Source organism: Microtus ochrogaster, linkage group LG10 (assembly GCF_000317375.1).
Source record: "Microtus ochrogaster isolate Prairie Vole_2 linkage group LG10, MicOch1.0, whole genome shotgun sequence".
NCBI classification, from domain to species: Eukaryota; Metazoa; Chordata; class Mammalia; order Rodentia; family Cricetidae; genus Microtus; species Microtus ochrogaster.
In genome coordinates, this window is record NC_022035.1 from 4,895,303 (window position 1) to 4,918,904 (window position 23,602).

Genomic DNA, 23,602 nt, shown 5'->3' on the forward strand with positions numbered 1-23,602 from the left:
ATTCTCAGCATTTTGAACAGTTTTGAGTCTTTACATTGACCTCTACCCTCTGCAGTACAAAGCTCCTCTGGTCAAGGTTGAAAGCATCAGAACTCTATGGACATAAGCATAAATATTGAGAAGGGAGTTGGACAACATGACTATTTAGCAAAGCAGCATCATAGGATCTGTGGCTTCCCTAAACATGCATCTTGAACATGTTTACAGTGCCAGCTATGATTAACCAAAAAACGTAAGCACATAAGAATGTATGAAGATGCCGAATGAAACCCTGTTAGTTCATAAACTAAAGTATACTTTTTTCTAAAGTAGTTGAACAAAGGTGCCCTAAATGAGTGAACAGTGTTGTCCAGAGTAATGCTTCAGTAATGTATTGACAGGTAAGATGTACCTGCTGGTACTATAGTAGAAAGACTGCTTATAGGAGTAATGACTTGTTCTATTGATTGAAAATTGTACATTTACAATTAATTTTATATCAGTTTATTAAAATTAAACCAAAATGCCTATATCAAAAAGTGAAAATTGGCACTATTATTGATATCAGTATTATAAACCTCCCTGTTTCCCTTAATTATTTTTTGTAAATATGTAGATTTGTAAAATTTGTTTTGCTTTTGTAATTCTACCTTCAAAAAAGGATAAATATATGCTATCTAGTTGTAGATTAAAAATAGAAATAAAGAATTTTATTTACTTAGTAGCACATAAATAAAATGTAACTCACATTTTGTTCCAAAGTAGTGTATCATTTTATTGTTGCCCAGCACTGCAATTTTTTTTTAAACTAACATTTTCTTTGTCAGAGCTTAGCCTAGTGAAGTCTTTCTTTTTACTTCATTCCTTAATTGGAAACTTCTTTTAGTAATGAAGGAGCTGAAGACTTAGTTGGATATTCTCTTTATAATAGTCATTATCAAGTTGTAAAGTTGGTGTCTGTTCCAGCAACATCACATAAAGTTTCTGTTTCAATCAGCATTATAAAATCTACTGATATTTAACCTTACCTAATTTTTCTTCCTCTATTTCTTCTCTAACACTGTCTCTGAATCTTTAAAATGGCAAGGCTGAGAGCAAGTAGAATAGGCACACCAGTGAAAATGAATACTAATTCATCATACTGGTTCATTTTACTAGCATTGTGATCCTTCCTATGCAATAATAACAGTTCAAATTATTTATGAACAGCTGTAGCTTACAGAGTTTTACTTGTTGACTGCAGACAAGTAGGCACAATGGGGTGAGAGCTAAGAAGACTAGAAGGTATCTACTCAACAGGCTCTGGCACTGTCACCATCAACTCTAAACTATAGGTTCTTTCTTTATGGAAGCAAAATAATTGGACTGATGAGCTTTAATGCGTTCCACAGTTCAAAGCATGTGATTGTGAGTGTAGTTTCCTGTTTACTACTCTTGCCCCATCTGAGCAGTATATTAGATCTATGCAAGATTATAAATCATCATACTTTGTGTATGCTATGTTAACAGAATTGTTGAGATTTATTATTCTCCGTTGAATACGAATGCAGTTTTATTAGAAATTTAAGTGATTTCAAAGGAAATAGAAATTCTTGAGCTCTAATTAGTAAATTAAATTGAAATTTTATACTCACCAATATGATGTTTCATTTTTACCTTATTAGCAAGTGAAAATTGTCTCTTCGAATGTTCAGTTTATTCTCAATGTGTATGTGCCATTCATGGTGCTGATATTTGGAGTTTTGATGTTAAACTTACACTGGTCTTAAAGAATATCATGGGAACTGCCTGGGAGGATATACAGGAACCCTGTAACATGCCCAGAAATTACGATACAAAATGGTGTATTTATTAACGGAGACTGTGACATCTGAAGCCATGCTCACTGGTGTTCCCCGTGCAGCCTTTGGATATTCCAGACGGTCGAAGAGCTCCACTCCCTGCTCACTACCGGAGCAGTAGTACTCGCAGCATAGATACCCAGACCCCTTCCGTCCAAGAGCGCAGCAGTAGCTGTAGCAGCCACTCCCCCTGTGTGTCTCCATTTTGTCCTCCGGAATCCCAGGATGGAAGCCCTTGTTCAACAGAAGATTTGCTCTATGATCGTGATAAAGGTGAGAATGAAGTCACCCATTTATATGGAAGGCTTGCTATTGCTCATTATAGTTTGTGTCTTAGACCATTACACCACTTTCCCCCTTTGTTGAATGGTGAGATTGTAAACGATGAGTTATTACAGGTTTGTTCATTGGTTTCACTTTCCTCCTTTGTAACTTTCAAACATCTTCCATAAATGTGTCAGATAAGCACAGAGCCTGGTTCTAACGGCGAATAAAAGCTATAAAGTGGAGTGTATACAACTAAATGCCAGTACTTTCCTCCATTTTGTTCAAAGCTGATGATAGTTATGGTACAGTTTATATTCCTTACGTCTAAAGCTAGTTTTTATAATTAGTGATTTTGGAGGACTATCCTCTAACAGGGTCTTGGTAAAGTGTGTGTGGTGTGAAGATGCACTTATGCATGATGCATATGTGAAGACTATAAGACATGTTTTACAGAAGATGAGAAGACAGAGAGATGCCTTCTTCTGTTCGTTGTTTTCCTTTGCTTTAAGATATGTCTTTTGAACTAACATCATGTCTTTTGGATGAGAATGTCTGGTCAATGAGCTCTCAGGATCTTTTTGCCTCTCTCCCCACCAATACTGGGGCTTATAGGAACATGCAGTCCTGCTCAGTTAAAATGTGGGTGCTGGAGATTTGAGCTTGGGTTCCCAGGCTTAAACAGCATCTGTCCAGGCTCTCTATCTTTTTATGTGAAACAGGATTTCTCATGGGTCCTGGAGTTGACCATTATGGTTAGATTAGATGGCCAGGGAGCCCCTACTATCTGCCGCTGTCATTGCTTTCCAGCCACAGGTTGCAGATGCCCACCACCATGCCCAGCATTTACATGATTTCTCATGCTGGTGCAGCAAGCACCTTCCCCAATGAGTTCTCTCTCTAGCTACTCCACCTTATTATCATTATTTTTTTTAAAGATAGGATTGCTCACTAAACCTGGAACTCACAAAGTCAGCTAGACTGACTGGTCATTGAGCACCAAGGATTTACCTGTCTTTACCGCTCTAGTCCTGGAGTTACAGATATGCATGCCAGCTCTTTTTGAGTATGTGATAGGGACCTGATCTCAGATCCAGGTCCTCATGCTGAGTGATTCATCTCCCTGGCCCTATGACTATATTTTTTTTAGCAAGTAGAGAAGGTTCAAAGAATATCTACAGAATATCACCTTAAGGTTTATAGATAAATAAATTCTTGTTAACTGTTCATAAACTGATAGTACTCACTGCCTATCAGGTCCAAACAGTTTTTCTGTGCTCCTGTTGTCTTTGGGTTAACTGCTGGTATGCCACAATTTACATGATTCTTCACATTCTGTAGGCTGTCATTTTGTCTTGTTAACGGTGTCCTTTGCTTTTCAGCTTCAGGGGGTCTCATTTGTTAAATGTTTCTCTCAGTGTCGGTGCTACTGGGGTTATATCTAGGAAGTATTCTCCCTTGCCAGTGCATTCAAGTGTACTTCCCACTTTCTCTTATAAGGTTCAGTGTGGCTGGCTTTATGTTGAGGTCTTTGATTCATTTGGACTTGAGTTTTGTGTATGGTGATAGATATGGATCTATTTTCATTCTTCTACATGTTAATATCTAGTTATGCCAACACCATTTGTTAAATATGCTTTCTTTTTTTCATTGTATAATTTTAACTTCTTTGTCAAAAATCAGGTATTCAGAAGTATGTGGATTAATATCTGGGTCTTCGTTCCAATGGTCCTCCTGACTATTATGCCAATACCAGGCTGTTTACAGTACTGTAGCTCTGTAGTAGAGTTTGAAGTCAGAGACTGTGATGCCTCCAGAAGTTCTTTTATTATACAGAATTGTTTTGGTTATCCTTTTTTGTTTGTTTGTTTTTGGTTTTTTTTCTTTTTTGGCTTTTCCATATGAAGTTGAGTACTGTTCTTTCGAGGTCTGTGAAGAATTTTGCTGTAATTTTGATGGGCATTGCACTGAATCTGTAGATTGCTTTTGGTAAGATTGCCATTTTTACTATGTTAATTCTACCTACCCAAGAGCATGGGAGATCTTTCCACTTTCTGGTGTCTTCTTCAATTTCTTTCTTCAAAGATTTAAAGGTCTTGTCATACAAGTCTTCCACTTGTTTGGTTAGAGTTGCTCTGAGATATTTTACAAATAAGTACTGTAATTTTCTTATCACCTAGAATCTGTTTTGTGTACCTGCGTACTTTGTAGTTCAAAGATTTTTTTTTTTTTTTTTTTGGTAAAAGAGCTCAGGTCATTCCTAGGCGACTTAAGAGAAATGATGCAGGAAGCGAAATAATCAGATGCAGTGACTATATACATTCTACTGAAAGGTGCGCTGGTGGGCTGATTATTTCTAGCGTTCATCTGTTATGTATTTACCCATTTTCTGACTTTCCTAATGTTATCTCTCCCTATTTATATCTGCTCCCCATGAATCATTTATCATTTTCAACTAAAGAATTTGTTACAGATAGCACATTTTTTCTTTGACTCTACCAGTTGCAATGCCAGAATAAAAACCACTCTGTTGAAAAAGCAACAGTTGTTTGAGAACTTATTTCAGGTGGAGATTTTCATATGAGTTTGTTTGTTTCTTTTTTGTTTGTTTGGGTTGAGTTCTGCTATTTTGTTAGGGTTTTTTTCCAGTAACCTAAAGACTGAAAGCAGCCTGGCCACATGTGTAGAGTTACAAGGCTAGCTAATCTAATAGAGAAATAATTCCTAAGCCTCAAATTCAGAGTACAAACTCTCATCTTGACATCTCTTATATTAACATTATCAATATATATATAGCCAAAGAATTGGCCCAAGTCCTTCTACATCATCATGTCCAAGTTGCAAGGGAAAAATATATAGTACAGATGGCAGTGTCAAAATATTAGCTTTTTAGCAGCTCTGCCAATGTTCCTTGAGGGTAGCCAGACTACTGCTGGGCAAACCATAAAACCTAGACTTCAGTCTGCTGTTTGTCATGAATCTTTGGCACAAGTTACTTAGGCAGTTTTTAGAAAGTTCTGCAATTTTGCAAGATATTGTAGAAACAGTGATTGTTATAATTATGAAATAAATGGAACCATTTTATTGAGGCCAGCTACAAAGAGTTATATTCCAAGAGTCCATAAGTTGATTACTTGTGGTTGAAGCTATATTTTCTTGAAAGAAATACACTATGTGGATGGAGTTTCCTAAGCTAGGGTATATAAGCCCATTTAACTCACACTATAATTTGACTCAAATATTAATATTACTAAACTGTGAGTTTTAAGTGTAAGCAATCCTTCTCCAGAAAACAAATAAAAAATGTTAGCTTGTCTCTTTAGTGTCTAGAGCTGATACTAAGAAGTCTGTTAAAATAACCTGTTTGGGCACTTTCTTATTCATATTTCTTATTTAACCATATTTGTATTTTTCTCTAGGGTTCTACTTCTTCACTTTTTGCCTTTCACACCTTTGCCTTAGCTCTCTTCCTTCTCACATAGCCTAATCTGCTCAAATTTATGACTTTTTTGTGGTTGATAGTATGAAAACAAATGTTGAATATGTGTTTTAACCACCTTACCTTTAAATTCATTGAACAAATATATAAAAAGTTTTTTGTTTGTTTGAACTTCTTAGTGATAAAACTAGAGTTTAAAACACTTTCTACAAAGGACTTTATATTACATGTTAAAACTGCCCTGTTGTTTTAGAAGAACTTCTTAATGGTAAATGCATAGATTGAAAATACTATTCCAACATAGAACTTTATGTGAGAAGTCAAAACTGCCCTATTGTAGAATTATGTCACTAAGGTCTTTGCCCCAGTCTTCTTTTTCAAGATCACAGGAAACATTGCACACATTCACAATGTCTGGAAGCATTTAATAAGAACCTGAAATTGCCGTATTCTTATCTTTATACAATTTTTACAATCATACCAATAACAGATAATGTAACAGCTATAAATAATTATCTTACTCATAGTTCAAAACTACTTAGTAAGTATAACTCAGTTGTATCTGTTATAGTTCAGTCTAGAATATAAGCAAATGAAAGTTTCATATATATTTTATTTCATCTTGTTATCTGTTTACTAACATGTAAGTTTAGGCACCAATGGTTAACCTAGTCTTGTTCATTGTGTTGTCTTTACCAAATTCAGTCATACCTGCAAGGTATGGTGTTAACTAATAGGGATTTTCTAAAATCTTCTTATACTAACTTTCTTTATAATATGTCCATATTAAAAACGTAGTGTCTTTATTACTATATTGAAAATACTGGTGTCATTTTCTTTGAGTTATTAAATTGTATGTTGTGCTTCTTTAAATGTTCATAGGGTGTGATACTGTTTTATTTTTATTATTTATTTATTTATTTATTTATTTGGTTTTCTGAGACAGGGTTTCTCTGTAGCTTTGGAGTCTCTCCTGGAACTAGCTCTTGTAGACCAGGTTGGCCTCAAACTTACAGAGATCCACCTGCTTGTGCACCACCACTATGCAGTTGAGAAGAGTGTGGTACTTTTAAAGGAGAAAAAAAAAGTAGACAAACTTAGTCATAGGCACTTTGGTGAAGGGATTGGGAAGCCATAAAGTCCACATTTCTTAATGAAATTAAAGGTAGTAGCTTTTCTAAGACATGTGTCATCGTTCTCTTATATTAAATACTCTGTTGATAATTGGTAAATTTTAATCATGACTGAAGAAAAAATTATAGGTTATCAATAGGGGTAGAGAAAAAAATGAATCTGTCAGGTGTTTCCATATCATCTTTTGTCATCTGAGAAAGATGGGCTCCTACAGGCTGCTGTTTATTCCATCTCCTAGCAGAAGGCCAACCCACAACGGTTGCCTGAGCTGTAATCCTTTTATTAGAGAAGCAAAGTGTTAGGAAGGAACTTGATCATTTTGTCACCTCCTCATTTGTCTTATGAAAACACAGACTGAGTAGATCAAGATTTAGTGAAGCAGAAAGCTTAGGTAATGAACTCTGACTTTGGGGTAATCAATTGGAACCTTGCCTTCCCATGTACTAATTATGGGCCCATGGACAAGTTACTCAACCTCTAGGTATCTCAGTTTCCTCATAAGATTGTTATGATTAAATGTGGTTAGGTGATTATACTTTTGTTATTTACTATATGCCATATTCCTATGATTATGTGGGCTTGTTATTACAGGCTACCTAATTTGAGACGTATAGAAATTGGTAACTTTCCTAACTTCTTAATGGTCTAGATGCCAATAATGATCTTCTAGAGAGATTTTGTGCTGTATCTTATGGCCTTTGCAGAAAGAATGGGCTTCATGTAACATCCATCTCTGCAAGGGCCAGGTGTGTAGGAACTGTAAGAAATTGGATATGTGTGAGTGACGGAGAGGAGAGATAGAAAACCTAGATATTACAAGAGGTCTAATGCTGTTCCCAAGGACATTCAAGGGCCGGGAAGACTCTTGTGGGCGTGTCACATAGAGGGCATGGCCAGCTTGACTTTGAAGAACCATAGCTCAGATGGAGGTACTGCAGTCCAGAAGGCCAAGCAAGTATGCGGTTTAATGGTCTAACCCTTCGCTTTTCAAACTTGTATCACACTGTTTTTAGCTATTTTGAATCTATATCCTTAAATGTTATTATTTATTCCACAAATAAGTTAACAAAGTTTACTTGTTTTAATGATAGGAAGTAACTGAAAAAACTTTCCAGTACATTCTTCTTGTATGTTCGCAGATAGTTTTGGTGGCTGATGATGTATTTTAGACAAAGGGATATAAGGACATGAGTAAGATAGCCAAGTTCCAGTGTGGGGATGTGGGAAATGGTTGCCAACGTTAGGCAAGTTGTGAATGGTGCAGAGGAAGGGCTGTAAGGTCAGCCTAACGTGAAGGTAGTGTTTCCCTGTGGGTTTCTGCCTAATGATGTTTGTGTCATTTTGTTTGGTGAGAATTGGAGTTTATTGTCTATAGTTTCATCAAGATATTAACAGTATATTGCTTTATCTTCTGTTTCACACAAAGTAAATGGTGAAATGAACATTTAAAGTTGTATTGACATTTTTAGTATGAGTTCGAGCATCCTTCATATACACATACGTAGTTTAAAATATGAACATTTGAGTTTTTTGCAAACTGGTTCTTTTGGATTTTTTTTTATTTTTTATTTTTTGTTGAAAAAAATTTCTGCCTCCTCCCCACCTCCCATTTCCCTCCCCCTTCCCCTACTCCTCTCCCCCTCCCCCCACTTCTCTCCCCCTCCCCTACTCCATTCCCCCTCCCTCTCGAGTCTGAAGAGCAGTCAGGGTTCCCTGCCCTGTGGGAAGTCCAAGGTCCTCCCCGCTCCATCCAGGTCCAGGAAGGTGAGCATCCAAACAGGCTAGGCTCCCACAAAGCCAGTTCATGCAGTAGGAGCGAAACCTTGTGCCATTGTCCTTGGCTTCTCATCAGCCTTCATTGTCCACCATGTTCAGAGAGTCCGGTTTCATCCCATGCTTATTCAGTCCCAATCCAGCTGGCCTTGGTGAGCTCCCAATAGATCAGCCCACTGTCACAGTGCGTGGGTGCACCCCTCGTGGTCCTGACTTCCTTGCTCATGTTCCTTCTGGATTTTTTTAAAAATCATTTTAAAATCTGAGGCTGTAAAAATAAAGGTTATATTGCAAGAATTTCCCAAAATTCTTAAATTAATTTTCAATATACAAAATATTTTCTAATCTATGATTTATACTTAGTTTCACTATTAAGATTTAAACTAATAAAAGTATGATTTTAGTCCATAGATTGATTTGAAGACGATATTCTATCATAGGATTTGTGTTCATCTTCAACTACTATTTTCAAGTGGCATGTCAGGAACTGAATCTTGTTAGGTTATGTTGTAGTAAAGGCAGTCTACTTATTGTGAGAACACAAAACAAGAGCCCTCTATAGTTAAATCTAGAAATGTGTATCCTTTTGGGGTATACCCAAAGAATAAGTGGTTAGCGTTTAAAATACTGTACCTACATATGACAAGCATTTAACTAATGAGACAAACATTCACAGTGGTTGTTAGATATTTTATTCAAAACATAGTCAGAAATGAAGTAACGTTCAAAAATATAAGTAGCAAAAGGTAGTGTAGTCATATTTTCTCCTTTTGTGAAATAATCATACACACACACACAAATATACACATGAGTAATTTATATATTCATCCCAACTAAAGTGTATGTGCTATTGAAATTTAATGGTTATCTCAAAGGGACTGTTGTAAGCTCTCCTTCCCAGTTTAGTTTTTGAGTTACAAGAAGGTGCGGACCCTTTGATACAATTGATTATATTACCCGTTTCTTAAGGCTAATTGCCAAAAATGGTACATAATTGTATGGTTTCCCTAATCTCCTTTGTCCATCATCCATACTCTAGTTACTAACTCAATTTCCTGAGCAAAATAAGTAATTTTAACACCAAATTAGTAATTCTGTATAGATCCATTTTATTTTAGTCATATTTCTAACATAACTCACTAGGCTAACTTTTATGCCATTTTATTATATTCTTAATATATCATTGAATATAGTGTTCAACATACTATATTCATTTTCCCAGTGAACTACCTACTTGGGAAAGAATAAGAATTATATTCTTATTTTTGGTTAGTTGCTGCTAGATACATCCTTAAAATAATTTCTTTTTCAAAGTAATCTGAAGGATCTCAATGGTTTAGGCATTAGTTTTAATTTTAAGATGTTAGATTAGATCTCCCGGTCAAGTTGTTGCTGTCATGTTGACACTAGAGAGTTGCATTCCTGGAGAATCTGGTATTCCAAAGATTACCAGGATAGTGGAGATGACTCAGTCTATAAAGCACTTGCCATGCAAACATGAGCACTTGAGTTTGATCCCAGAACCCATAAAGAACAAGCAAAACAAAACAAAAGAAAACCCTAGCACAGTCATGTATGTTTGTCATCTTAGCACTGGGGAGGTAGAGACAGATTGGTAGGTCCTTGAGCATCACTGGCCAGCTCATCTACTCCGGCTCCACACACAACCTCAGGTTTTCCTCTGGCATCCTTGGACGCATGCACTCAGGTGCACTTGGAAACACACACACACACACACACACAAATTCATCCCAAAGATAACCTTGCTTTCTTGCAAGAAATAGGATGTTATCTTTATGTAACTAAATAGCATTAGTGTGGGCCAATCTACTTAAACATTCACTGCATCCTCTTCTGCCTGAGAGAGAAGGAAGAGTGACATAGTCTCAGATGGTTTACTTGTGTAACATTTGTTACTGCCAGTGTTCTTGAGAGCTTTCTGTGTTTTAGTTATGCCTTAGTCCTTTTTATATTATATTTTAAAATAACAGTGCTTCAATAGTTATTCCTGTTTTATGGATCAAAAGCCAGAGATGAACCAATACTATGGGGGTTATGTTCAGTAGGCACAGGTAGAAGTCAGGTATTTTGATTGCAGACTAGAATTCTTAACTCTCTTAACACTCGTTTCTCAGATTTGCCTTTATTTCAGATACGCTTGGAAGCATTTTCAAAGGGGAGAATAAAAAAAAAAAAAGCCAGGCTCCTTTGAGAGATGAGATGTGAACTTTGGAATTTAAAAATGCTTCTACTGGGTCTATTGTAATTGTAAACTAGGGTTAAGAATCACCGCTTTGACTAGGAATATTCTCAGTGGTAGAACACTTATCTAGCATGTGTATGATACTACATTCAACTCCTAGCACCTCAGAAAATAAAGCACTATAATTTATTATTGTTTGCTTAAAACTTTATTTGATTATCTAATAGTGACAAAATATATGTACAGTCTTAAGGCTACAGTAGAACCCATAACAAAGAATATACCTACCTGTATTTATCCCACCCTCCGAAACTAAGCAAACAAAAACAAATAAACAAACAAAAAAAGAATTTATGTACCTATTTACATATATGACTCAACAATCATATATGGAAATTACATCTATTCTGGAATTGTGGGTCATAGAGTATAGTGTATAAAATATTAAATGTCATTTCTGAAAGATAGTTATAAACACACATGGTTTAATGAATATTTTTTCTATATATAATTCTAAATTATAATAATTTGAAACTTTTCCAAGTCTTAATTTACTTGAAAATATTTGGGAAGTTACTTGAATTTGATATTAGTATAGTGTGTGCATAAATAGGATCTATCACAATAAGATAAGCAATCAAATTATATGATAACTTGATAGAAATTGTCCAGATTTCCCAAATATTTGTTTGTAGTTCTCTTACACTGTCTTTTCAGATTACGAAATATAAGCTATAAATACTCCCTTATAGCCAGATGGTTTTTATTGAAAAAGCAAAAGGATTTAAATCATTGAACACATTTGTTTGTTTTTAACATTAACCCTCCCTCCAAAAAAGAATAAGGATGTTTAAGTGGATACGTTAAAACAAAAGACCACTTACTACCTCTGAAATTAAAGGAAAAATAAAACCTTAAAGACAAATAATTATTTTAAATTGTGGCAGAAAAAAATGTATCCATTTTTAGGTTATCTAGTTCATGACTAGTTTCAACTTTTTTTTTGAAATTATAGTACGTGCTTATAAAGAGAAACTGTGTAATAGGCTCGATTATGTAATTGTGGCCAACATGGCATTTCTTCCGTGATAATACGGTGGACCATTGATTGCTATGTAGTCACACCCCAACTAATGGCATGAAAGACTTGTTAAAGATATCAAAGTCATTGCTTTAGTAGATGCCACTTACTGGTGGGCTGTGCTATGCCGATGAGTAACATGCCATCCATGTTCACCCACTTGTATTCTTGACCTCATGTGTTATTTGAATAGTGAAGTGAGATTGAAGTTGAGAGGGTAGTCTACGGCCTTATTCACACCAGCTTAGTGGTTGACCAGTATTAATAGATGAACGTTACTCCCAGACAGCACTAAGACTCAGGCTTCTGAGTCCATTACATCTACCGACCAGGAGGTCATTTTCACCCTCTCTTTTTCTAAGTAAGAAACAGGTAAATGTTGAGTCTAAGAAAATCATTAAGTCTGAATAGTTAATAAAAAAAAAACTGTCATTCTATGATTTGATTCCTTCTAAGAAGTTATTCTATGCATATTCTGTAAGAATATGTTTAATAGTAATAAACTATGTGCTTTTGTAGTTTTTGTAGAAATGTGTAGTCTTGCTGTTTCAAAGTAATTGCCAGCCAGGGAGACAGCCACTTTCAAATGTAAACGTAGATCTACATTCCTAAGACTGACTTTTGAAACATCACAAAATAAAATGTTAGTGTGCAGATTTCTAAGCATGTGTTATGTACCTTGTTACTCTGTTTTGAGTGCTGGACAGTTTTCTATATCATAAACTAAAGCAAGTCATGTAATTTATTGTTAATTCCATTTTTCAAAATATGTGGAAATGATACATACTACTTGATTGTGTACTTAGTATTGAACAGTGAGCACTGGCTTTCATTAAGTCAGAAGTTAGATAATAGAGTCAGTATATTAAACAGGTCTGTGACTGAATTTACAACTTGGCATCTTACAAAGATAATGACACATCTTAGTGGACTTGGATTTCCAAACACTTTTGCCACATAGGAAAAGGAGAATTCGTACATAGGTTTTATAGCGTTTCATGAATAGACCATTTTGTTGTGGGTTAAAAAAATGAGGAAAACATGTTTGGTAGAGATATTTTTGGATTTTTCGTGTCGTTAGTGGCTAAAATGCAAGCTGTACTGAAACAGAGCTTTTAAAGGCAAAATTATGGGCAAATTATCTTTTTAAACATTATTATGGGTAGATGGAAGACAGGTTGCAAACTTGTTTTGCCCTACAAGCTTATTATTCCTGGTGTTTTAAATGAATCATTTGTTACAAACTTTTGTGATAAAAAATATTCACATATAAAAATATTTAATTTAATTGGTTGGCCAATGAGATATCATATAGAGAATCACCTCCATTGTTATAAATCCTATAATTTTTTGTATAACTAATGCATATTATTGCATTCATTTACAATATTTTTTTCAGATTACAGCTATGATTTTCTCGAAGTTTTCAGGGCTAAAATGTCATCCTTTTATATTCTGTGGTATGGCAGGTTACTGTTACATTTAAGTTTTTTTTTTTTAATGTACTACACAAGGCCGTTAGAAATACCCTTGCAGTGACAAAAGGCTGGCTTTGTAGTAAACGAAATAGGGCTGTTCAGAAATCAAGTTTAATTTAAAAGCTCTTTCAACTCCTAGTTAATATAACTGCTTTAAATTTACAGACAGTGGGAGTAGCTCACCGTTACCCAAGTATGCTTCATCTCCCAAACCAAACAACAGCTACATGTTCAAACGGGAGCCCCCAGAGGGATGTGAGCGAGTGAAGGTCTTTGAGGAAATGGCGTAAGTAATGTCTTTTCTGTCAGCTGGGATCTGAAGCTTTTTATTGAGATGTTGATTACAGATGAATCAACTACTCTGTCCAGCTGATGTTTGTTTCAAAAGCAAATTAAGAAAAGAGAATTGAATAGACAGAAGTTCCTGACGTGTATAAGCGAGTACGGGAAGCTTAGGAATTCACCCTTGCTGCTGAAATGCCTTCCTTTTCTCTCTCTCTCTCTGCTGCTCCTACCCCCCCCTCTCTTCTTCCTTCCTCCCAGCTCCATTTCTCTTTCCTTCCCGTTTTCTTTCCTTCTCCTCTCTTTCTCTTTCCATTCTCGCTATACTGTTTTTCTCTCTTCTTTCATTTTCTTTGAAGAAGTTCAAATGGCCAAAAGACACTTAAGATCATGTTCAACCTCCTTAGCGATCAGGGAAATGCAAATCAAAACAACGTTGAGATATCATCTTACACCTGTCAGAATGGCTAAAATCAAAAATACCAATGATAGCCTTTGCTGGAGAGGTTGTGGAGGAAGGGGTTCCCTCATCCATTGCTGGTGGGAATGCAAACTTGTGCAACCACTTTGGAAAGCAGTGTTTCGGTTTCTCAGGAAATTCGGGATCAACCTACCCCTGGACCCAGCAATACCACTCTTGGGAATATACCCAAGAGAAGCCCGATCATACAACAAAAGCATTTGTTCAACTATGTTCATAGCAGCATTGAAAAGTAATTTTTAATCTTTAAAATTTTAAGAAATTTTCTATAAAAAACTGTTGGTTTAGCTGGCTGACAGAAATACATTTAGGAGAAAGGTTATTGTCCATGCACCAGCACCTTACAGATTGTCTCCGATTTTTCAAATCGAAGGGACAGTGGTTTTCTTTATAGATTTATCTAGCATGTTTACTCTTGAATTCATGTTTTCTGTCCCTTTTTATTTTAAGTTTTCAATATGAAGAAGTCAGAAATTAAATTAGAAAAAAAAAGAGGTTCATGTTGAAAACTTGGGGCTTCTAGAAATACTCAGAAGATGACTGTGTAGCTCTTGCTGTATGTCCCAGTAGGGACCAATGCAGTCTGCTCTTGTTGTAGCCTAGAAGAGAACAGAGCCTACACAGGAGTTAGTTGTTGGCTTAGTGGGATGGGGCTGGAGACATGGACTTTCTTCTCTTGGTTGAGAGACAACTGAAAACTTTTTTTTCCATATGTTTATCTGAAGATCCAGAAAAAGTTGAATAAGTTTTTTTTATTACCAAATAAATGATAAGTAGCATACTTTTTATACTTCTTAACAGTAAAGTTTATCATAAATATGTATAATATTCAGGAACAGTGTATAATTTCTTTTATCCTCCACAGTGATTGGAAACAACTAAAGATCTCTAAAAATTTGCTTGGCCCTTTTGAAAGTTGTTTTTTCTTTAAATGTTATTTCAATGCCCTATATGTGGCTAGTCTCCCAGCTGACCTGTGCTATGGAAGATGTTTCCCCTTTGTGTGTATATAATCCATCCCTGTCATTCACATTCTAGCTGTTAGAGAACTTCAATTTATCCACAAAGTAATTAATTTTATAGTGATCCCAAACTAATTTTGTTTTATGGTTTTAGGTCTCGTCAGCCTATCTCGGCCCCTCTATTTTCATGTCCTGACAAAAACAAGGTTAATTTCATCCCAACCGGATCAGCTTTCTGTCCTGTAAAACTTCTAGGCCCTCTCCTACCTGCCTCAGACCTGATGCTCAAGAACTCTCCTAACTCTGGCCAGAGCTCAGCTCTGGCAACACTAACCGTAGAGCAGCTCTCTTCCCGGGTTTCCTTCACGTCTCTTTCTGATGACACCAGCACAGTAGACTCCCTGGAGCCCTCTGTCCAGCAGCCATCTCAGCAGCAGCAGCTCCTACAAGATCTGCAGGCAGAAGAACACATCTCCACTCAGAACTATGTGATGATCTAAAGCAGGGGGAGCTGGCCTCCACCCGTGTTCCATGGTGTGGGAATGAGATCTCAGACATCTATCTGCATGGAGTGACAAACTTTCTGAACACCACCAACAGCAAAATACTTAGCGTCATAAAATAGCTCTTAACACTGATCTTGGCAGGGACCCACTCCTCCTATTCAGCAGTTTTTGTGGAAAGCAGTAATGCTTGCAAAATGTGTGTGTCATTCAGCATTTAAGTGGAGACTATGCATTTCATAGTATGTCTGACAGATTAGTACTGTGTTCTGTGTTTTGTTCCAAAATTTCAGTATGAATAAGCTCTATTTCAAAAAGTTGCCTGTCTAAGTAGAAAATGTCTTGCTGTGTTTTGTCCTATGGAAAATACTGTACTTCAGGATTATGTTTACAATTGATCCAGGTGTTTGTTTCTAACTTCTATAATACATACAATGCAAAAAAAAAAAAAGGCCACAACAGTTGCACAGTGCCCACCCTATGGCCTAGCTTCAGGTACTTCAGTTGAAGTCTAAACTCAGGTAACTTGGAATGTATGTCACATTGGGATATTAAACATTTCACAGCTGCAAAGCTAAAGAGGGAACATCACTCTTTTGCCTTTCCTTATTTTATGCATTTCCCTTTCTTCATTCCATTCCACATTAGAAAAAGAAGTGCATTCAGCCCTAGGTGATGGTAATCCTGGACATGGGGAACATGAGAACCAGCAAATCTGTGGTGTATGACATCGTTTTTTTTTTTTTTTGTCGTGTGGTTACCAGTAGAACAACTGTTGCATTCACTGTTTCAACATGTGTAAATGTGGCTTTTTTTAAAAAAAAAGTTAAGGTGTTGCTCAGTTAATGACTGTTACAATGTTGCAAATAAAGCTTCAGTAGTAGACTGTATATAAACATTCCATATTGTGTGATGAAATTTAAATAAAAGAATGGCTGGGTTTGATTTCAAAGCAAGTGAAGTTTTGCAGGTATAAATAATGACGGATTTTTGTTTATATTGGCCATCAAGGTCAGAATTGCTACTATTTTTATCTAAAGACATATTTATGTTTAGCTTCACTTTAGGAAATTCTAATTTGCTGGTTAAAAAGTGAGACATTTTGGTTACTGTTTTCCTCAAACATTTGGGAAATGGGTTTCATTCATGTAGAGAGTATGCGTGCGTTCAGAATCAATGCAGCAGAAGCAAGCAGACCTCTTGTTGACTTGCAAGAGCAATAGCTTAAAGCTGTCTCGTTTAAGCCTCAGATAACACTATCATGAATAATGTTGCTAAGACTTAGAATGTGTGGAGTAGAACATAACCCCAAGCGAATAGCCTTGAACTTGCAAACTTGACAGAAGTTGTCCAGGAAGTGTGAGAGAGCCCTAGGAGGGTCTGACTTTGAGACACTGTTGGTCTGTACACAGAGCTTACACAAAAGCAAAGGGAAGCGTTTGTATTGCATTCCTTTGCTTACAGTGAGAGCCTAGAGTTCTCTCACCTCCACCTAAAATGGATGGCACAGTTTGTTGTTGTTTGTTTCGTTTTTAGAATTTGGGAACAAGTTGCCTACTGTTAAAGGGATGTTCCAGTTTCCTTCGATCATTCCTGAGGTTTTCTTTGATTCTTCTAAGGAGTTTGGAGGAGGATGAGCTGATAAAGCGACACCATTTGAATTTTTTCGAAATGCTGTGTGTGTGTGCGTGTATTCTGTGTGTTGTGTTGTCAACCCAATTCTCTCCTTTTCACCAAAGTTTGCAGTAAGATTCTCTCCTGAAGGTGCACCCTGGCTCCTTTAGTCAGTGTTATGTTATAGGGGACTGTCATGGAGAAGGGCTCAGTTTACTTTTGCCATTTTCACAGGGGAACCTTTTCAAACAATCTTTTCAGCAGCAGACACCTTTAACCCTAATAATCTCAGGCCTTGATGAAAATACTATATTTTGTAGATTATGGTTAAAGGGAGAAAATTACTAGTTCAGTAAGATAAATATGAGCTCCATTTAACTTCTGATAATCTGGTTTAGCATTACATGATGTTTTGATCGTATACTCTGCTTTTGTCTTAAGATGCAATAGTATCATTATCAATTTCGGAAAGAAGGACTGAATATGCTTTTTGGTGATGAAATCTATGTACGATATTTATAGTGATGTGCTTTTATTTTTCTCATGAGAAACTAAATATTGTGTTGTACATTTGTTTTTTTTAGCATATATTAAAGTTTCGAACCAAATGTGTTAAAGCTTATGCTTTGCCATGTAAATTCCCCAGAAGTTGGTGAGCTCAAATGTATCCTACATCCAGCTCTAGAAACTTGTCGGAAACTGTTTAAATTTTGTATATAGTTGTTTAATTTTAGCCACTGCGCTGAACAGTATTCAAGTTATATAATATGGCTTTACACAAGAAATGTGTGGCTTCTGTTTTGTATTTTTTTCAGTATAGAAGTTCCTGTGTCTTATTTAAATAAAGTTATTAGTAAAACTGGACGAGTTTACATATTTTTTAAAAAGACTGTTGGCACATTCTTCAGTGAAGGTGAATTCTGCCCTGGATGATGGCAGCATTGGTGCTCAGTGAGTTTCTGTATATCTAGAGCTGCGAGGCTTCTAACTGGATCAGATTTCTCCTGCTTGGTTTCTTCTTGACATTTAGTCTGTACACTTTCCATCCAAGGTAACAAGTTGGATGTCTTAGAGTCCTAACCTCTGTGCCGCTTCCAGCTGTGAGCATTTCCAATAGAGAAATCACTGTTCTGTTTATTCCTGTGCCTGGCAATTTATAGGGAATGAGTTTAAATTCAAGGAAATCACCTCGAAGGAAGTCGTATAGATCCTACAAAACCATAATAGCAGTTTCTTCTACTCTTACTATGTTCAGAATAAAAAGGAAAAACCTCTGCAGGACAAAAAGGAAACATGTTTACTAAGGAATATACGATTATTCAAATAGCCAAGCACTTTGGTGCTTTGTGAAGAACAATTTTTCCAGAGGATTGTTCCTTTCTTTTTCTTTTATTTTGGGGGGGGGGGGGGACAGGGTTTCTCTGTGGCTTTTAGAGCCTGTCCTAGAACTAGCTCTTATAGATCAGGCCTCAAACTCATAGAGACCTGCCTGCTTCTCGAGTGCTGGGATTAAAGGCGTGTGCAATCACCGCCCAGCTGGATTGTTCATTTCTAAAACATGACAGAATTAGATAAAATGTGACATTTAAATTGAGCATGGTTGCTTTATTGACATTTTTGTTTAAGAAAAAATAACAAAAGTTTTTGAAAGTGAGATTGATCTGTCGTCAGTCTACTAAGGATATATATTTCCATATAGGAAATTATTCTAAGAGTTTTTAAATTTTAATTGCAACTGAATGTGAAGGAAAGTGACATTTTCATCTTCATGATTAACTTAATCATATAATAAGCCTAATAAAGGTAATCATAAGAAATAAACCAAAGTTTAGGCTCAAGGGAGAGAAATTGAGCGTAGGAATGTAGGTATTCCAACAATATCTACCTAAAACAGCTGTAGTTTTTTTTTGTTTTTTTTTTTTTTTTTGATTTTCGAGACAGGGTTTCTCTGTAGCTTTTTGGTTCCTGTCCTGGAACTAGCTCATCTAGACCAGGCTGGCCTCGAACTCACAGAGATCCTCCTGCCTCTGCCTCCTGAGTGCTGGGATTAAAGGCGTGCGCCACCACCGCCTGGCACAGCTGTAGTTTTGAGTTAGGTGGTTAGTGCTCCTGTCACCTCCCATCCCACACTGAAAGGTGCCACCTAGTTTGAAGTTCATTTTCTCTATGTATTCCCCTGCTCTGTGGGAGGTTTCACCTGTCTCTCCTGTCTCTAATACTCAGAACTCTTATATCCATTCACCCATACACTTCACTATTGGTTCGTTGGACACGTGAGCCTGCAGCCTCATTTGGAAAAAGAATTCCTTAGTTTATACCTTCATTCAAAATCTTAATGCTGGTCTGACTTCCCAACCCTGCGCCTGTTCTCATGTAGCTTATCTCAGCCTCAGTGATTAAGTTCAATAAAAAAATACCATCTTGCCCCTGTGTCCAGTCAGCTGTTCTCCTTTATGCTCATATTTCCCTACTTCTCAAGACAAGGGAAATTTCCACTTCTGCATACCCTGCTTTTTTGTCTGTATAAATCTCGGATTTGACTTTTTCTCAACCCCAAGTTTGGAGGTGAAGATGTAATGACAAGAGACTGACAGTCATGCCATCTAGGTGCCTTTCTTTGGAGTAAGATTCCGCTAAGGACTGAGCAAAGCAGCGAGTATGCCAGACCTTCCAGTGGACACAGGCCAGGAGGTAGCAAACTACTACTGCCTGTGAGCCAGAGCCAGTCTGCAGCCTCTGTGCAAACAGAAGTTTGCTGATGCAGTTATACTCATTGTATATTGTCTGTGGTTTCCCTGCAGTCCAGGGTAAGGTGAAGTAGTTGCAGCAGGAAGAATAAGCCCTGACAGCGACTTGGATATTTATCTGGTAATTTACGAAAACAAAATTGATGACCTGTAAGCGAACAAGCAGCCTGGAAAGTGAATAGAAGTCACTAAGATCATACAAGGGGCTGTTTTCAATACTAAAGAATGTGGGTGGTCTGTACAAAACCATGCCCCCCCCCTCCAGAGAGCAAAGAAGGGATAGGAACGGGGTGGGGGGAGCATCTCTTACAACTAGGATGTCTGGATTCAGTTGACACTGTAGAGGCTCAAACAGTTCTGGCTGACTTTGAGCTACTTGGTATGTGGATGATAGATAGTTCCTAGGTAAGTAGACAACATGCTATTTGTAAAGATGCCACTTGGTTAAAAGACAGGAACTAATTAACCCGCTGGACATGAGTTATATGCTAATAAGTAAGAGGTGATAAAGGGCCATATGTTCTGGTTTTTACTGATTCCACATCACTGGTCAGTGACCTGGCCACATGGCCAGACGGTCAGTGGAAGCCTGGATTATTGAAGACATGCCCATGGGGGCACAGCCCTATAACCTAAGGTGTGCTTTTAAGTAAGATATCATGATGGCCATCAAAACCTCCCGTCTTTCAGAAAGTACCTAAAATTGACAAGCGCATATCCCCATGAGCTCTCTTAAAGAAGTCACCTGGCTTCATTAGCTAAGTGGACATGGGGAAAGGCTGCAGAAGTCAGGCGATGGATGGGATCCAGGTGCTCGCATGTGTGTCCCCTCCCCGCGGCATGCTTTTCTTGTACTTTTCTGAGACACAGTGTCTTTAAAAAACCATTCTGTCTACTGATGAGATGGAGATGCTGATGGCTGGCCAGCTCTGCTGTGGGCCAAGTCTATCCCACAGCCTATTTTTTTTTGTAAATGAAAATGGACAGGAGCAATTTACCTGATTATAGCCAGCTAGTAAGAATGAGGCTGATAGCCTGGGGTAGTGTTGGCACAAATGGACCCTAAAAGGAAGAGAGAACCAATTCTGGAGTGGACTTCATAGCCAGCAAATTTGCTTAGATCAACAGAAGATGCTGTCTGGGTTTAGGTAGCCAAATCATTTCTCAGAACAAAAATTACACCATACCGCTCATAATATCTGACAGTGGGCAAAGAGATCTGTTTTAGAGTAGCAGCTTCATAAAGAATTGAAAGACTGAGTATTTAAAACAGGGAAGTTAAGGGCTGGAGGGATGACTCCAATCCCTTCTCGAGTTTGCTCACACTTGACATTGATGGGATCAATGAAGTATCCTTACTAGATATTCCCGGTTTTCTGATGACTCTGGGGAAAGAATGAAAAAAAAATGATGGTACAATTATAATACTTTGAAAATGTCCCCAAATTGCCTGAAAATTTATCTTTTCCTACATAATTGCAGAGGCAATAGGATCAAGAATTACCACACCAGGGTCTTTAAGTAGGGTTGGATTTTCAGCAAAAGCTGTGTTTTTAAACCTTATATCTGTCTGGGGCTGGAGAGATGGCTCTGTGGTTAAGAGCACTGACTGGATACTTGCTCTTCCAGAGAACCTAAATTTGGTTCTCAGCAAATGACAGCACACAGCCATCTGTAACTTTAGTTCCAGTGGATCCGATGCCCTCTCTAAGCCTGAATGAGCACCAGGCATGCACACGGTGCACAAATATATATGCAGATAATATATAAATACACATAAAAATGAATAATTAATTTTAAACTCTTATGTCCATCTTAATGAATAGAGTGGAATGAGGAGTCGTTTGCTACACTGGGGACTGCCGTCTGTGGTCTAGACCAGTGCTGTGGTTGACCTGATGTGTTTTCCAAAGGTGACAACATTTGTGTGTTGATGAAAAAAAAAAAAAGAATAAATAAGTGGGTTATGAGTCCAATGCTTCTCTTTAATAACACTAACTTCTCTTACAAATATAGTTGCTTTCACCCCACCTACCATGCCTACGTCTTTAAACCTGTGGTCTCACGTCTGTGTGTGTATGTGTGAGCGCGAGCGTGTGTGTCTTCTCTCACTGTAGATCTAAGAGCAGTAAGCACCAACCATACCACATTCCCTACTGAGTGACACACTATCTTGAAATATGCTCTTCCAGACAACCTAGTTTATCATTTTTTTAACTCATCCCAACTCAAAATTTCAGGATATTGGCAGAATATCGACTGATTCTTTTGCTATACAGAATGTAGCATGCGTGGCCCATAGCTCAGTTCTCACTGGAATTCTTTGCCTCTAAAACCTCCTGAGCTGGCCTCCACTATCTCTCTGGTCTTCCAAATTCCCACCGGAATGGTTTATTAAGCTTGCTTACGGTATTCTTGGCCTTTCTTGCCCACAGTTTTAAGCTAGTCCCTGCTTCTTCTGTAAACCGGTTCCCATGGCCATGCTTTTTGTATTAATGACCACATTTCTTTGGTACCAATTTTCCACTCATTGGTTTTTCTCATCACCGTGACCAAACATTTTCCAAATTCAACTTAAGGTGGGAATTTCTTGAGCTCAGAGCGTGTGATGGTGAGGAAGGTGTCCTTGGTAATGGAAACACTTGAGGTAGAACTTCCTCCTTCACAATACCCTTTTCTTATTTTTTTTTTCAGTTTAAGTTCCCAGCTTAATGGTGCTGCCCATGTTCAGGGTGGGTCTTCTTGTGGAAGCACCCTTACAGCCATGCCCAGGGATGTATGTGTCTCCTAGATGATTCTGAATCCAGACAAGTTAAGGACGAATATTAACTATGACACAACATTCGCATAGAAAGTTTTATTACTTGAAAATCACATGAAGGTCAGCCTCTGTTGTGTGTGTCTAAAGTTAACCTAACAGTAGACCAGCTAAGAGACACAATGAGGCGCAAGAACCTCAGACTCCTGGAAACGGTCTCCTGGGGAGTGATACCAGAAGAGATGAGTAGTTGATCAGGTTTAAAGAGTGGTGATAAGGAGAGGGGAAGATGAAGGTCAGAAAAAGATTTCTTTCTAACCTTAAACTCTTATCTCTCTCTCTCTCTCTCTCTCTCTCTCTCTCTCTCTCTCTCTCTATCTCTCTCTCTCTTTGTTTTGGTTTTGAGACAGAATTGTGCTACTAGCCCAGGTTGACCTAGAACTCATGATTCTACAGTCTCATCCTCCCAAGAGCTGGAGCTTCAGTATGCACTACCATACCCAGTTTGAACATCTTGTGCTGTTTTGTTTTGTTCCCTTGGTTACCAAGAGACTGGTAACCCACTGCCTCTGAAGTAGACTTTCCCATTCTGTAGGCATTTGCATCTCTCAAAGACAAAGGAGAAATATATGGTTTATTTTTTTCAGAGGTTCCATATCCGTTTGGTGAGGATTTCTCGCATTCACAATAGCCAGTTTCTGAGCACGAAGAATTTAAACATTTAGATCATTTTTCCTCTAAAAGATTTTATGATAGCACGAATAGGTTCCCTTTCACCCTATAAGCTCTGGTCAGGCCTTGGCATCTGATTGAAGTATGGCTTCCGTGGCATTCCTTTAGTGAGGACTGGTTATGGCCCTGCTGGCAATGGATGTTATTTCAAACCACTGTCTGGAAACAAGGTGGATAAAAGTGGATGCAGGGCTCCGTAAGGGCTTGCCAAAAGGGAGAAGGGTTCACGCTGGAAAGCCAGCCCTCTTCTTAGGTTTTCTGTTCCACTTTGTAAAGGAAAAGAATTGCACTCAAGGGACAGAAGTTAACAAAGGCCGCCACTCATGCTGCA

General features: G+C 37.5%; 1 protein-coding gene across 3 annotated transcripts in view; it reads left to right on the forward strand.

Annotated features, from left to right (window-relative positions):
• Glcci1 (glucocorticoid induced 1) overlaps positions 1-17,888 on the forward strand; it is an 83,532-nt gene extending 65,644 nt beyond the window's left edge. For 2 of the 3 annotated variants that reach the window (XM_026787553.1, XM_026787554.1), the window contains exons 6-8: positions 1,883-2,093; positions 13,358-13,478; positions 15,072-15,426. In XM_026787553.1, coding sequence (XP_026643354.1) covers positions 1,883-2,093; positions 13,358-13,478; positions 15,072-15,417 — 678 coding nt within the window. In that variant the 3' untranslated portion in view covers positions 15,418-15,426. Of the gene's footprint in view, positions 1-1,882; positions 2,094-13,357; positions 13,479-15,071 lie in introns of all 3 variants that reach the window. The other variant, XM_013352453.2, reaches the window with a different exon arrangement.
• Positions 17,889-23,602: the final 5,714 nt, after the last annotated feature.